At 32.0% G+C, this 17,085-nt stretch overlaps 2 protein-coding genes across 2 annotated transcripts; both read right to left on the reverse strand.

Moving 5' to 3' along the window:
* Positions 1–1,900: 1,900 nt before the first annotated feature.
* LOC125849130 (60S acidic ribosomal protein P1-like) lies at positions 1,901–2,642 on the reverse strand. The gene is made up of 3 exons (XM_049529152.1): positions 2,513–2,642; positions 2,209–2,424; positions 1,901–2,092 (listed from the first exon to the last, which is right to left on the reverse strand). Exons 1-3 carry the CDS (start codon positions 2,582–2,584, stop codon positions 2,039–2,041), a joined length of 342 nt encoding a protein of 113 aa, XP_049385109.1. The 5' UTR covers positions 2,585–2,642; the 3' UTR covers positions 1,901–2,038.
* Positions 2,643–14,483: 11,841 nt separating this feature from the next.
* On the reverse strand, positions 14,484–16,095 carry LOC125847217 (uncharacterized). The gene is made up of 4 exons (XM_049526884.1): positions 15,768–16,095; positions 15,562–15,650; positions 15,348–15,435; positions 14,484–14,746 (listed from the first exon to the last, which is right to left on the reverse strand). The coding sequence occupies exons 1-4, from the start codon at positions 16,093–16,095 to the stop codon at positions 14,484–14,486; spliced, it is 768 nt and encodes a 255-aa protein (XP_049382841.1).
* Between the last annotated feature and the right edge of the window lie 990 nt (positions 16,096–17,085).

Here is a 17,085-nt window from a genome sequence, read left to right on the forward strand (position 1 = left end):
CAAGTCTTGTCTCATTTCAATAAATCTACACTTGACAAATCTTAAAGTAAGAAATATCTATAGACATATAAATTTTGTTGGATTCAATTCACACAAAATTTGGATTAAATTCGTGTTCAATTGGATTGAATAATTAATTTGAGTTTCACAAATGAATAAATCAATTTTAATAATTTTAAGTTCAAGGTCCATTTCATCTCGAGGCCCAATCTCATGTCACGTGTTAACGTGACTTGGCATCCTAGTCAAGTTCAAGACAAACAAGAGGATGTCATGTGTTCAAATGATATACCAATCATGGTCAAAGTTCATCAACCAATCAAAAACCAACTTTATCACATAACATATTTGATGACTTACATGAAACAATCACAAAAAGGCAAAAGAGTTCATCCACATTTGGACAGTCTCTCACCTACAACTATTAAACAAAAAAGGATTACATAATTTTTTGAGAAAGTCTTGAAGCATTGGAGAAAGCTACAACATCAACTATAGCAAAGAAAAGAGAGCTCCTATTTGTTACTAACAGTGATATTGAACTAAAATTAGCAAAGAAAACAAAGCTCGTATTTGTTGCGAAAAATGATATTGAACTTAAATTAGCAAAGAAAAGAGTGCTCCTTGATTTGAGGGATCCAACCAAGATGACTAGTTAAAGAAAAGATCATGTTATATATTTCAAGAGCTAGATTAGTTGGTTATGAACAAGTAAGATTTGCTTTAATCAAAACTATAGGAATTAGACCTAAAGAAGGCATCTAGGTTCATTATTGACTATGTATTAGTGGAAACGTAAAAAGAAATTACATATCAAATTGAATAAAGGGATAATTTTATAGACCTCCCCTCAAGTTTCGCTCTATCACATTAACCTTCCTCGTGGTTTAAAATATTACAGAAACATCTCTTATTTTGATATTTTTGTAACAACTCTTTTAATCTATTTATTTTTAATGTAAATAACTATATTTTGACTAATTTACCCTTTTCATGATAAATTCTTCTAAATAACTAACTTTATCAATATCTTCTTTAAAGATTCTTCAGAAGTACAAAAAAAATGATTTTCTTTCCTTCCATCGTCCCCCAACACCTTTTTAATCATCATTTGATTCAAAAAATAATATATAGCCCATTCAATTTTTCTTCCATTGTCCACTAGCATTTCCCTTGTTTTAGAAGAGCAATCATCCAATTTGGGATGATGCTTTATGTATTTTATCTTCCGCGAAGCCGTAAACGGCAATTGTTTTATTGGGGTGTGTGCGCATCTCTTTGCTTTATGAAAATTGTACATAAGCAGCAGACGAATTCAAGTAAGGCATTTTTAATTTCACTCTTTAGTGCATAAGTATCTAATGGATTTTCTTGCCTTTCTTTTATTAGTATGGTTCTTAGAAGAACATGATTTTTCAACTGGAGAAATCATGTTTTATTAAAAAGGATATTCATGAAAGTTTAATAGAAAAGAGAAATTAGTCAAAATATAATTATTTACATTATAAATAAATAGATTAAAAGTATTGTTAAAAAAATCAAAATAAGGAAGCTTTTTGTAACAACGAGAGGAGGTCTATGAAATTTTCATTTGATATAAAGGATAGATCAAAATCATGTTGTTGATTGTAATTTGATGCAGGAAGAAATTACATATCAAATTAAATAAATGATAGATTCAAATCATGTTGTTGATTGTGAATTGAAGTAAGAAGAACAAGCAACGATTAGATGGTAATACTAATACTAGGAGTAGTAGCAATGTCATGTCCATGTGAGTCGTAATGTATTTGAACAATATTTAAATGAAAGTATTAAACATAAACTAGTGAGATGTTGATATTGATATTGATAGTCACAATATAACATAGTTTTGGCAGTTGATTTTAGCACACTGGACTCTTGTTCGACAATTTGATTACCATTGAAATAGAAATTACAAGAAAATACTAGATAGGCCGATTGATACAATTAGAACAATATGTATCAAAATTCTTAGTTGTAGACAAATTAAAAGGACAAAACACTGAAAGGAACTCTAATCAAACAAGCTAAACATGGCCCCATCATCACTCTCTTCCTTTGCCTCTTCCTGAAATTAAAATTCACAAAAAAACAACAATTAGAGTTTTAACAATAATACAACGAAAAACAGATGGAGTTATTATACAACGACCAAATCAAATCGTATTTAAGAGAGAAACATACCTTTTTCTCGCTAGCAGCAGGTGCTGTTGCAGGATCTTCACCAGTAGCAGGAGCAGCAACGGCAACAACGCCAGTAGAAACAACGGATCCACCCGACCCAACGTTCATGATAAGCTCCTCCACATTTTTCTTCTCACAACGCTTTGCAAAAAGGCAGGGGCAGTATGATTCCACCTTCACATTGGCTGCTTTCACCAATGTAGCTATTTTCTCAACCTAAATGGAGGAAAAAAAAACACATAAATACAAAAATAAAAAGACTGGATCTGTTAAAATAATCAAAATTAAATCTCGATTGCGTTACAGTAACAGGAATGCCATCAGTGTGAAGGATCAAGCAAGCATAAGTACAGGCAACTTCTCCGGTGGAAGACATCTGAGAGCAAGTTTTTCTGAAAACCTTAACTAGGAGAGGAAGATTTTCTGAAAACCCTAACAAGCAGAGAAAGTTTTGGTGACTAATAGGGTTTTGTGGGGGTATTTATAACTAGATTTCTTCGGGCCCAAGTTTCATTTCAATTTCGTTATTGATCCAATTTTGTTTTTTCCTTAACTATTTTTCTATGTATCTCTTGTTTAAAATAATTTGTGGCTGAAAATTATTAAAGGTAAAAAGAATAATTTTGAATTATAATAAAATAACACTTTCTTTTAAGGACATTAAAAAATGTGATGTAAAATGGGAGGAAAGAAGTATTATTGCAGAGGGTAAGTTTTGAATCTAGAAAGATAGAGATGGCTAAAAATGCAAAGAAAGAGAAGAGGGAAATAAAATATTAGGGAAAAGGCATAAATTTCACTCTTAACTTGTCACGAAAAGTCAATTACACGTTTAAACTATCATTGTGACCTATTACACACCTAATCTTGCTTAAAGTGATATTCATACCCCCTTTTGAAGACATTCTCAGTTTTTGCGCAAAAATGTGTTATACACGCGTTTTGACACGTAAATAATATTATTTTATTTTTTAAAATCTTTTTTTCTTTAATTGTTTTTAGAGTTCTGCAAAAAGTAGAAACCTGGCAATCTTCCTCCTCTCACATACATTTCTCTCTTTTTAAAATTAATTTCTTCCTCCTTTTATACTCATAAATTGAATGAAAACGAGAAATTTGAAAAGAGAAAGAGAGCCAATAAGACGATTATGAAGTATAGAGATGTTGACGACGGTGATAAGTTGCGGGACAACACCATTGTTGCCTGTGAACTTTAGATCTCTAAAAAAAGACAAAGATAGAAATCGTTTTCTTTGATGGATTTTTGATAAATTTAAGCAGTAGAATCATGAATCTTATGTATAGATGTGATATGATTTTCAATAGAAGTCATTATCTTTGTCATGATTTTTTCCGGTGATCTTCTCCGGTGAGTTCGAGTAGAAAAATGAACTTTGGCGTAAATTTTGTTTTGTTTTGTTGCTCCCTTTTGGGTGAAAATTTTAAGAGCTTTTTTGGAGTCCCATGGAAAACTCAACAAACAGAGAGCACGAGCTATGAGTATTGACTCAGCGAAAGTGAGGACATGACTGTAGATCTTTTTTAATTTTTGTTTTAATTCTATGTTTGTTTGATCCTTTTAACGTCACAACTTGAGATAACAATTGTTCTTTTTAGAGTTTCTTTTTAAGGATAGTGTATTGGATATGCTTCCATGAGGATAAAGAGAAGAAATCATCAATGTCGACAAATGACAATGAATTGTTGAAGAAGAACTCAAAAAAAAGATAATGTAAAAACTTTAAAGAAATTGGGAAATTGGGGCCACCAATAAAAAGAAAAAAAAGAAAAAAAATTGACATAATTACTATACTGGAATTTATAATACTTAATTGTATAATGACCAATAAAATAGTGTCACGTGTTCAAATTTATCATTTTAACCTATATTTTCTTCTTCTCAGGCACCTTAAGGAAAGTGAAGACACTTTTCTCTGCCATGTCACCTTTTAAGGGGATATTAATATCACTTTGAATAAAATTAGGTGTATAATAGATCACTACAATAATTTAAATATGTTACTAACTTTTCGATATAAATTTAAGGAGGAATTTATGTCTTAGCTCTAAAATATTAGACTATGATTCATCAAAATACCTTTTACAGCTTTTCTACAAGGGCATTAAATACAATACACCAACACACACTATACAATAACACATTTTGCTCGCATCACCAAATATTTTACACCACTTGATTAGTTTAGTAGCTGAAAACGCTTTCAAACTCTTCTTTAAAATAAATAAATACTATAGTTTTTTACAGTTAAAAAAAGATTTTGAATGTTAATTAATAGAGCTAAATATCTAATTTTATTATTTTAAATCATTTATAATTAATAACTACATAACGTATTCTATCTTCAACTCGTATAAAATTATATTTAAATTTTCTATTAAGTGCAATAATTATTAATTATGTAGAATTATTAAGACACAATCAAACATTATACTTCTATGTCTCTTTTTACTTGTTCAATTTTAACTTTTTTGTTATCCCTTTTTACTTGTCATTTTTAACGAATCAAGAAAAGATAATATTTTTTTACCTATTATATGCTCAATTTATTTAGAGAGTTATTATTTTTTTAAAAGTTAGAACATCTTTAATGAGTAAATTAATTTTGGCATTCTATCAATTAATCGGGATAAGATGGTTAACTCACTATATCAATTATTATTTCTTTAATAAGTGTTGTTTGTAACATATTTTAAAGTGACAGAAAATGAATTGCAATCACAATAAAAAAAGAAGAAACATAACTTTATTCATCAAGATTGCGGGTATAATTCTGTTCCTCCCTTGATTTTACTCTCATAAGATTTATTCATGATTAGAGGGCCGTTAGTGGCGTATTTTTTGAACTATGATGATTTAGATTTGACCTCTATATGAATATTTCATGACTTTTGTGGAATATATCGAGATCTTGATCTCTTAATGGAATTTTCGAGATGCCTTTTAAGGAAATTTAGTACACTTTATATAGACAGTAACTAGGGTTTAGGGTTGAGTAACCTCCAAGAATTCTAATTGAAATTGAACACACCTTCTAGAGTCCCAATTCGAATTGAACACATATTGTAGAGTCCCACAAAATTTCAATGTCTACAGACGTGTCAAATAAAAAGTAGACAAGTAAATAGGGACATAGAGAATATAAAATTATTATATGACTACCTTTTATACAACATTTGAAACTTATCAACAAACATTGTATAAAATAAATACATGAATAATTTATTCTATTAACAAACCAAACAATATATAAAATTAATAAATGAATAATCAAGTTATTCATTCTTAGGTTGAGCCTTAGCTAACTACCAAATGGCCCCTTATTACTAACTCCATTATTTTGTCACGTTTTGAATTTTAAGAGTCAACTGATATAGACTATCAATAATAATTTAAAATATATTTATCATCATACTTATGGGAAGAATATAACTTATAGTATTTTTATACAGTTTTTAAACATTTTAAATTATAATTTTAAAATTTTAAATGATTCTAATTCAATTTTGCTCCTAAGATAAGTAAAACCGACTCTTAAAGAAGAGAAACAAGACAAGTAAAGGTGGAAAGGTGAGTATAGGGAATAAAATCTTAAGTAATGAATTTGTCTGCACACTATCGTACAGTCTTATTTTTTACCTTCTAATTTAAGTGTTTGAATTATTCACTTAATTTTTCTATATTGGTTAAATGTATATTTTCAAGGTTAATAACTCACAAATATAAAATGGGATGAATATTGTAATTTATGTATTGATTTTATGAAATGATAAATATTATGAACTAACTATTTATAGTAAGGACGACATAAAAAAAAGAACTAAGGAAATACTCCCTTTGTCCCTAATTACTTGTCCATTTTTGAATTGACACACCTATTAAGAAAACAATAATTGACATAGTGACTTTACCATTTTACCCATATTAATTATGAAGTGGATGAATTAAAAACTTAAGATTTTCAAGAAGTTCTACCTCTTTACAAATTAATTAATTGAGGGTATAATAGGTAAAAAAATCGTTCTTTTTTAATTTGTCAAAATGGACAAGTAGTTAAAAATAACTAAAAAACGAAAAAAGTGACCAAATAATTAGGGATAGAGAGAGCAATAGATAATTGATTCTACAATTGAATAGTTGTAGTGACTTTCCTTTTGTGAAAGGATTGTGTTGACAATCTTAATTTCCATTCCTAAATAGCTATTGAATGTCCATAAAAGTGTCAATTGACTATGGTCTTTAATATCCTAAATACATTAAACTCTTTGTCTTTATTGATATTCCTATTAATCCATTCCAATAATGAGGTCAACATTCTTAGAGGCATTACCCATTTTTAATATATAATGTTCTTGTCGTTGTGGATAGGAGGAAATATGTATTCCTTTTGTTAGAACAGAGTTCTCCGGTCTATACTTTGTTAGGCTAGGTTTTCTTTTTAATTTTTGTTACATTCTAACTCATAGTTTTATATTAGCAAAGCTTGTTGAATCCTCAAAATACATTTATATCGGATAAAATAACTTTATGGACAGTGTCCGACACGCCTCAAACTTTGGTGAACTCCGTACAAGTGTTTGTAATGAGATATTTTCCGTAGCATTTCCAACCAAAAAAAGAAAAGAAAAGAAACACTTAAATTGAAACACAAAAATACCATATGTACATAATTATTAATATATCTGTTATATTTATTTATTTTGAGGTGGATTTAATTTGTGAAATAATTTTAAATTTAATTTGCTTGATATTTTTTAATTATATTTAAATCATCGTCTTAATATTATATCAATATTTAATTTATTTTTTTATTCATCTATTTATAATTATGATTGATAATTTGAATATGTACATTTTAATTTAATAAAAATAAAAATTAAATTAATTTTTTATAATAGATATGTAAAATAATCTCTCTATATGAATAATCTTAACACTAAAAGTGCATTGATACATATCATTTTTTTGTAATATGACTCTCAAAAGTACGATTACCTAAACACAATTTGCTTTTCACAAGCATTTTTCAAATGAATTAACTAAACACAAATTTATGTGAAAATCTGCCTATTTTTAGAACCACTTGAAAATAGTTTTTAAGAAAAGTGCTTTTAAAAAAGTTTTATTTCATTTGAAAAGTATTTTTGATAAGAAAATTGTGTTTGACTAATTTTTTTTTTAAAAAATGCTTCAAATTACAAAAAAGTACAAGTATCAATGTACTTCTTCAAAATCAGTTTACCATACAAGGACCCTAAATCACGAAAATCAATGAAAACTCATTCCAAATCAATCTTCATATCAACAATTTTTTATTTCTCTACTTTGGGGGTTTAAAATCTACACTTTGTGGGTAGAAACCATGAAATATGAAAGAGATTCTTGGGAAAAGAGTAAGATAGGGTTAGAAATACATACCAATGATTATGAAAGAAAAACGCATAAAAAATCACCTCAAACGGATCTTTCTAGCTCTCAAAATGTCAAAAATTCGAAATGGGTTCGAATAGATATTTAACTCATCGATTTGTTGCTAAAACTCATTTTCGTCGCTAAAAGTGTGTACCAACAACCTTTAATAAATCTTTTTGACCCTCAATACTCATCCGAAACCCTATAAACAAGAACCAATAGTGTAAATTCATCATAGAACATATTTTGGAACCAATGACATCGTTGGATTTCAATAAAAAGGATTTTTATGACCGTAATATCCCTCGAAACCCATTTAGGCCAAAATTTCAACTTTTTACCTAAATATCCAAATTATAACCTAAGGTCTCGAGACTCTAACCGACCATCCTACTAAACCAAACTCGAATTTCTAGACTCAATGAAACTAATAGAATTCTCAGCCGACGCTCGAATGATGAAATGTTGACCAAAGTCAATCATTTTTATATAACTCAACTCATAAGGCTCAAGTCCATCAAAATCTCACCTGATCGCATTGATGACCATACTAACTATTTTTGAAACACATAACAACATGACTATTTTATGTGTAAAAATAGTCATTTTACACATAAAATTAATTTGTCAAAATAATTAAATGAAATATTACATATTTTTACCCTACCTTCTTTCCATTTGTAACAGCCTATAAATAATAATGGTCTTTACCTTATGTTGGGGGAGAAAGCAAAAAATAGAGTCCTTGGTGTTGGGAAGATAAATCATTAGAAATTCTTTACCTATAAATAAATGTCTCATGTTATTAGTGCATGTGATTACTTTCCTACATTAATCTTTAGGTTCCCTTACAATAATAATATCCTGATGGGGACACGAAATCATAATTTATTTAATGCCTTGAGAGACTTTAAATAATGTTTTATCCAGCCACTTAAGAGTTTGGTCCAAAACCCACGTTGATCATTCATGGACGAATGATCATAACAGAAAAATATTGTAACACTTCATACTTTCTCTGTCCCTAATTACTCGTTCACTTTTTTTTCTTTTATTATTTGTTCATTTTGACAAATCAAGAAATGACAACAATTTTTTCTTATTATACCCTCAATTTATTACTTTGAAAAATGTAGAACTTCTTGAAAATCTTAAGTTTTTTATTCATCAATTTCATCATAATTAATAGAGATAAAATGATAAACTCACTATATCAATTATTGTTTGGATTTGATCGTTCTTCATTTGAAAACTTCGCATTAAATAGGACTTAGGTAGTGAAATATTTATTTATTACCCATGTTTAATTTGAATAACTAGTATGTTTATTACTCATGTTTAATTTGTATTTACATGAAATTTTAAATAAAAAAGAAATAGACATTAATTAAAATTTTATCGTCTAAAATATAGGATATCTATGTGATTATAAATTTCGATAAGTGTATCACTTTTTAAACGTATTAATGGAGGAAATTACTCTCTTCTTCATTTTATATGATGTTATACCATTTGATTTACCATCATATTTATTTATTTTAAAAAAATAAATGATCTAAAATAACTTTTTTGATATTTCTATTGTTGAAAATTGTAAAAATACATTATTTATAATTATAATAAAGATAACACATTTTTAAAAACAAATTAAAAAATCTATTCTTCATTTTGTGATTCATCAAATCACCTTTTTCAGCTTTTTTACAAGATCATTTAATTCACTAAAGACAAAATACAAATAACAATAGCCAGCTAGCTTTTAAGGATTACCACTAGCCGTACATTTACCACGGATATAATACAAATAAGAGTTATGTAAATACTATATCCCAACATTTTTATTTGTTATTGTTTGATTTGGTATATTCAAAAAATAATTATTGATAGGAAAAATGTTAAGATATGACACTTGAGCCTAACTCAATCCCAAAAGTTAGTTCATGAGAGGAGGTTTGTTCAAGTTCATATAAAGAGACTAATTTCCCTTCCCTCTACCGATGTGAGACTTCTTAATACTCCCCCGCACGCCTAAACCTCAACTGGAGCGTGAACACTTCTAAATGGGGGCCCAATATCGGTGAACAACAACTTGGGGTGAGTCTGACTCTGATACCATGTAAAGATATGACACCTGACTTAATTCAACCTCAAAAGCTAGCTCATGAGAGGAGGTTTGCCCAAGTCCATATAATGAGACCAAATTTCCATCCCTCTACCGATGTGGGACATCTTAACACTTCCCCGCACGCCCAGACCTCAACTGGAGCGTGAACACTTCTAAATGGGGGCCCATCATCGGTGAACAACAAATTGAGATGGGTCTGACTCTGATACCATATTAAGATATGAAACCTAGGCCTAACTTAACCCCAAAAGCTAGCTTATGAGGAGAGGTTTGTCCAAGTCCATATAAGGAGAATTTCCCATCCCTCTACCGATGTGGGGCTTCTAAACAAAAAATCCTTTTGGCCAGAAAATTTGGCCAGAATTTCGCCAGAATGGTATTTTACCTTTTTGAACATTTTTACCCTTTTAACTTTAATACATTTTAACTAAAAAATGGAAAAATGATTAGTATATTTTAAAATAAAAAAGAAATTATACACTTTTTAATTTTCTGGCCAAATTCTGGCCAAATTTTCTGGTCATATATGTATCTGATTACATTATTTCTGCTAATTAATATTTAGTATTGGTTCTTGAAAAATGCTGCAAAAAATAGTATTTTAGGCTAAGGAGAAAACATGAAAAAAAATAGTTATTTTTTTTTATATTTCAAAAGTGACAAATAAAAATGAATATCTATTTTAGAAATAAGTAACAACTAAATAAGAACAGATGAAGTGGAGTATTAGTTATGCAGATATTTTTTTTATGTAGAGTTTAATTATATAAAAAATATAATACGTAAATTATTACTTATTGAATATTTAATTTTTTTATATATATTAATATAAATTATATATCAATAAATAAGTGACCGTCTTTGTCAAACAAACCACCCAAAAAAATTCGCAACTCTTAATATTTTTTGAGGTCTTGTTGATACTAATGGTTTGGCGGAGTAAAGCATGTCAAAATATAGATTTGATGCCATATTTGTAGTTGATTTTTTTTTTAATTCTTCTTTAAAATAAATAAATTAATAGTATAATTTTTTTAAAAGTACACATGATAAAAATAAGATTTTAAAAGTAATTGATAGAGGTAAATATAAGGGTGTGTATCGATCGGTTCAGTTCAGTTTTATATGTTATTGGTGTCACACCCCAAACTCAAGGGGCACAACTGGCACCCAATGCCAAAACTTGGGCCTGAGCCAACCCTGCTGAACCATTCACTAATAGCACATAGAACCCACACATAGTTAAGAAAACAAATGAGTATATCTCGGCCTAAAAATAAGCTCTTGCCGGCAAGGCCCCTGTCAACAACTCTATAAAGGTTATAACTACTCCCACAATTCATTTAAAAAAATAGCCAACTAGCACATAAATCCTGTTTGGATTGTCGAGGCCACCATGATATCTAGGAAAATGTAAACGATATATGGGCCGTCATGATCTCTATACATAAGCTAAGAAATGCTATGTAGATGAAAACAATAAACCAAACCATCACCAAACTTCGGCCGACAAACAAATAAGGTCAACATGGACAATAACCTGGTTATACAACCCAAAACACTAGTCTACAAGTCTCTAAGAGTAGTAAATTTTTGTCGGGACAGAGCCTCGACCTGCCCACAAAACTATATACAACAAAGTCCAACAAATCTTTAAACTTTGGCAGCTCTGGAGGAAAGGGGCTATCCAACCTACTGGAACTCAACTGTGTTGCTGGGGAGGTCTATCTAGTTGTCATTCGGGACCTACAGGCATGAATACAGCACCCCCAGGCAATGAACATCAATATGTAATGATATACTGAGTAGCAAAGGCAATAGACTAAATAAGCAAGTATCATAATATACAAAAAGTAATTAGGTAAGGAAATAAAAAATAAGATAAGCATACTAAACCGATACTGAATCTAAACATACAATAATAATAAAAAAACAACCTAACCAAGTCCTCATAAGCTCGGCAGGTACAAACAACAAACAAGACCACCTACCTAGTCCCACATAAGCCTAGAAGGTGCCAAATCAATCTATATACCCCTATTGGTAGCCCCTTGTCTGTGTAGGAAGTCACATAGCCCCCTCAGTCAATGGAATAGCCCCGTAGGCACCGCATAACCCTCTTAGGCAACAACATAGTCCCGTAGGTATTTCACATCCCTCCTAGGCATTAATATAGCCATGAAGGCACACATAGTCCTCTTTGGCATCAATATTGCCCCGTAAGCAGCACATAACCCTCCTTGACATCAATATAGTCCCGTAGTCAAGACATAACCCTCTTTGACATTGATATATCCCCATAGGCAAGACATAACTCTACAACTAACCACAATAGCCCCAAGGACAATAACAAACAATTCAATAGGCTAAAGACGAGCAATTTAGCTATAATCAATCTGTACGAGTAGTATCTATGTTGTTCCCACCAGAGGACCATTATTAGCAGATTACGAGTCCCAGTATTGAAGGATTATAACAACTCAATCAGACAACCACTCACAATTATGTCTACGAGTTCACCAACGAAAACAACCCTATTATATCTCTCATAAGCTTTAAGGGAGCATGTTGAATGAAATGAATAACCTTAACATACATTTCTCTTTATAGTTTATGATGAATAATACCTCTGCCCACACCCTTACAACACTAAAAAAGGAGTCTCAATCAATAATTAAGTACAAGAATTACTACGACAATTCGACAATCGATAAGGATTCCTATCGTAAATTAATATCCAAGGCCTAAGGTATCTATAAATCAATAAAATATGGTACTTACCTTTCTATATACACACCCAAAAAACCTGAAAAAACTTAAGCCATAGAAAACCCCTACTTCCACAACCTTCACGGAGCTACACCGCACAATTCACAATGAAAAATATACCAAAATGATGAGCCCGCGACACAGGGAAATTTTTGTTTAAGAGCCGTGAAGATATCATGAACATAAAAGGATGATTTGAGGAGTATTTCTCTAATTTTTTTGGGTTTCTTACGAGTTGGAATGAGAAAAATGAAGAAGATGCTATTTGATAAAGTTCCACTGAGCTAGGGGACCCACTAGATGCCTCTGCTGCACAATCGGTACAAAAAAGCGAATATCTCTTTGTTCTGATGTCGTATGAACAAACGTTTGTTGCATTGGAAATTAGACTCATAGACCTTTGATTTGATAGGTTGTGGGCCCTTTAACTTATTTTAGATTGGGAGAAAACCTCCACGACATTCGAACTAAAATTCAAAGAAATCCTTAAAAAGGAACTTGCGATAACTTTCACTAACTTTTATTACTAAATTCGCTTAACTTCAAAAATTAAGATACTACCCATGAGAACATAAAATATGACATACCACATCATTATTAATTTATTAATCACTCTTTGTCTTGCCATGAAGATATGAGTTAAGTTAGAGTTTTGGTATGTCGGAGTGTTACGTCCTCCCCCCTTAGAAACATTCGTCCTCGAATAAAAAATCTAAGTCACACAATTAGTCCTTAGTAGTTGCTGAAAGTTTGGCAAAGTATCCTCTATAACCGTGAATATCCAATAACCTAAAACGCAGAGGATTCCAACCTAAGAGCCCCACAGGACAATACAAATAGGTAAGCACCATAGCTCCGCAATAATAGTATGAGCAAAATACAACAACAACAACAATAATAAGCAACAATAAAAAGACCAAATAGGTATCCTACTTCACTGTACTAATCTAAACTGATATTGTCACCACCCTGGGATCTAAAACAACTGAGGATAGCTGGATCTCATGCCATCCTCATCTTACCTAGTTACCTTCTCCCTATTCTTGTTTCTCCACAATACTTTAACAAAAGCCACACCTTCGGTCCTCAACCTTAGGACATGTCGATCTAATATTGCAACTGGAGTTTCCTTATAGGACAACTCCTTTGTGATCTGAATATCCTCAACTAGATAACCCAAGAAGGGTATTTTATGAATATATTCTAGACTCGAAGGCAACTCTAACTCATAAGCCACTCGTCATACCCTATGAAAGATCTGGTATTGCCCTATGAATCTTGGGCTAAGCTTGCCCTTCTTGCAAAATTTCATAACACCCTTCATAGGTAAGACTTTTAAGAATATTTAGTCATTGACACAAAACTGTATATCTCTTTGTCGCACATTTGAGTATGACTTTTGGCGGCTTTGAGTAGTCAATAACCATTCTCGAATGATCTTAACCTGCTCCATTGTCTATTGTACCAGGTTTGGTCCAACCAACTCTGACTCACCTACCTCAAACCATCTAATAGGGGATCTGCATTTCTGACCGTACAAAGCCTCATAAGGTGCCATCGTGATGCTTGAATGATAATTGTTGTTATATGTAAACTCAATAAGAGGTAAGTGGTCATCCCAACTTCCCTTGAAGTCTATCATGCACACTCATAACATGTCTTCAAGCTTTAAAATTGTGCGCTCAGCTTGGCCATCTGTTTGAGGATGAAAGGTTGTACTGAGATTAACTTGTGCCCGCAGTCTTTTCTGGAAAGAATTCCAGAAGTTAGAGGTAAATTATGCCCCTCTATCGGAGATAATTGTTACTAGATGCCGTGCAGCCTAACAATCTCTTGAATATAAAGCTATGCATAGTCTTCAGTTGTGAAAGTACTCTTTACCGGTAAGAAGTGGGCTGATTTTGTTAGCATATCAACAATTACCCAAATAGAGTCAAACTTAGGCCACGATCAAGGTAAACCAGTAATAAAATCCATATTAATTGCCTCCCACTTCCTTACAGGAATGGGTATCTCTTGGACCAGCCCAGCAGGCTTCTGGTGCTCAACCTTCACCCGTTGGCAGTTAGGACAGTGTGCCACAAACTCACCAATGTCCCTCTTCATCTCGTGCCACCAATAGATCTCTTTAATATCATGGTACATCTTTGTCAAACCTGGGTGAATAGAATAATAGGAATGATGTGCCTTTGCCATAATTTGCTGTTGAAGCCCTACAACATTTGGAATACACAATCGACCTTTATATCTGAGGACTCCATCTCCTTCTATATCAAAGGCTAAAGATTCCTTATGTCAAGCTTGCCTCTGAGCTTCTCTAAGTAGGGATCCTCGTGTTGTCATGCCTTCACTTCCATGATTAAAGATGATACAACTGGGTTATGAATTTTGACCCCACTATCACTTGCATCTAATAATATGATTCTCAAGTTGGCTAACTGATGAAGTTCTCGGGCTGATTCACGCCTCTCAACACCTAATAGGATAAACTACCCATTGTTGAGGGCATTGACTACCACCTTTGCCTTCTTGGATGATATAAAATATCTATGTCGTAGTCTTTCAGTAACTCAAGCTATTGATGCTGTCGCAGATGCAATTCCTTCCGTATAAAGATATACTAAAGGCTCTTATGATTTGTAAAAATGTCAACATGAACTCCATATAGATAGTGTCTCCAAATCTACAATGCATGTACAAATGCAACCAACTCTAAATAGTGAGTTGGGTAGTTCTTCTCATGCTTCCTCAACTGCCTTGAAGCGTATGCAATTGCTTTACCATGTTGCATCAAAACACATTCTAACCCAATACTTGAAGTATCGCAGTACACTGCATAACCCTCTATCAAGACTAGGAATGGTGCTGATGTAAACCTGTCCTTCAGCTCCTCGAAAGTATGCTAGCAGGCCTCAGTCCACTGAAACTTAATTGCTTTCTGAGTTAGCTTTGTTAGTGGTGCTAAAAGTGAAGAAAACCCCTCTACAAACATTCTGTAGTACCCAGCTAACCCTAAGAAACCACAAACCTGTGATGGAGTTGTGGGTCTAGGACAAGTCTTCACGACCTCAATATTCTGTGTATCAACCATAATGCCCGTATCTGATACAATATGGCCTAATAAAGCCACATAGCTCAACCAGAACTCACACTAAGAGAACTTTGTGTAAAGTTCCCGCTCTCGAAGAACCTGAAGGACTACTCACAAATGATTTGAATGCTCAACTTTTAAACGTGAATACACCAAAATATCATCAATAAATGTAATCACAAACATGTCCAGAGAAGGCCTGAATATTCTATTATTCAAGTCCATAAACACTACTGGGGCATTGTTCAATCCAAAAGACATCACCAAAAACTCAAAATGTCCATATCTGGTTCTAAAAGCTATCTTCAGAATATCTTTCTCCCAAACTTGTACCTGATGGTACCCTAATCTCAAGTCAATCTTTGAGAAGTACTTATCACCTTGTAGCTGATCAAACCAGTCATCGATCCTCGGAAGAGGATATTTATTCTTTATCGTTGCCTTTTTCGGCTGTCGATAATCGATGCACATCTTTAGTGAACCATATTTCTTTCTCACAAATAATACTGGTGCACATAAAGACTTTTTCCAAAAAATCTTTCAAGTGATCCTTCACTTCATTTATCTCAGTAGGATCCATTCTATAATGAGGGATAGATATGGGTTGTGTACCTGGTAGCATATCGATAGAAAAATCAATTTTTCGTTCTGGCGGGATACTAGGAAACTCATCTGGAAATAGATCCGAAAACTCATTAACCACCAGANAATCTTTCAAGTGATCCTTCACTTCATTTATCTCAGTAGGATCCATTCTATAATGAGGGATAGATATGGGTTGTGTACCTGGTAGCATATCGATAGAAAAATCAATTTCCCGTTCTGGCGGGATCTAGGAAACTCATCTGGAAATAGATCCGAAAACTCATTAACCACCATAATAGACTAGATAATTGGTAGTTCTACATCCATATCCCCAAACTCAAACAAGATGATAAATACAACCCTTAGGGGTCGTTTGGTAGAGTGTATTGGAGAAATAATGCTTGCATTAGCTTGATGTATTATTAGTACCTGGTTTGGTACACTTTTCTAACCTATGCATAACTAATGATTGTATTAGTAATACACTCTATTGTGTATTGAAGAGTGTATTACTAATACCATCTATTTCTATGCATTAGTAATGCAATGGGTTCTAATGCATGCATTAACATTATTAAAAATATAATTGCCCTCAAAAACTTTTTTTACATCCTTTCCACTATATTTGTGGAGGATATTTTTGTAAACAAATATTTTTTCTAAAAACATTATGTAATGCATAATATTTTTAGTACACCAAACAAACATTACATAAAAAAATTGCCATCATAACTAATGCAAGCATAACTAATACAAGCACTACTAATGCAAACTTGACTAATACACTATATTTTGCGTTATTCTTATACACTCTACCAAATGATCCTACTTAATCATCCTCATTGCCTTAAGATAAAAAATGAACCTACCTTTTAG

The sequence above is a fragment of the Solanum stenotomum genome, chromosome 12 (genome assembly GCF_019186545.1).
Source record: "Solanum stenotomum isolate F172 chromosome 12, ASM1918654v1, whole genome shotgun sequence".
Lineage (NCBI taxonomy): Eukaryota > Viridiplantae > Streptophyta > Magnoliopsida > Solanales > Solanaceae > Solanum > Solanum stenotomum.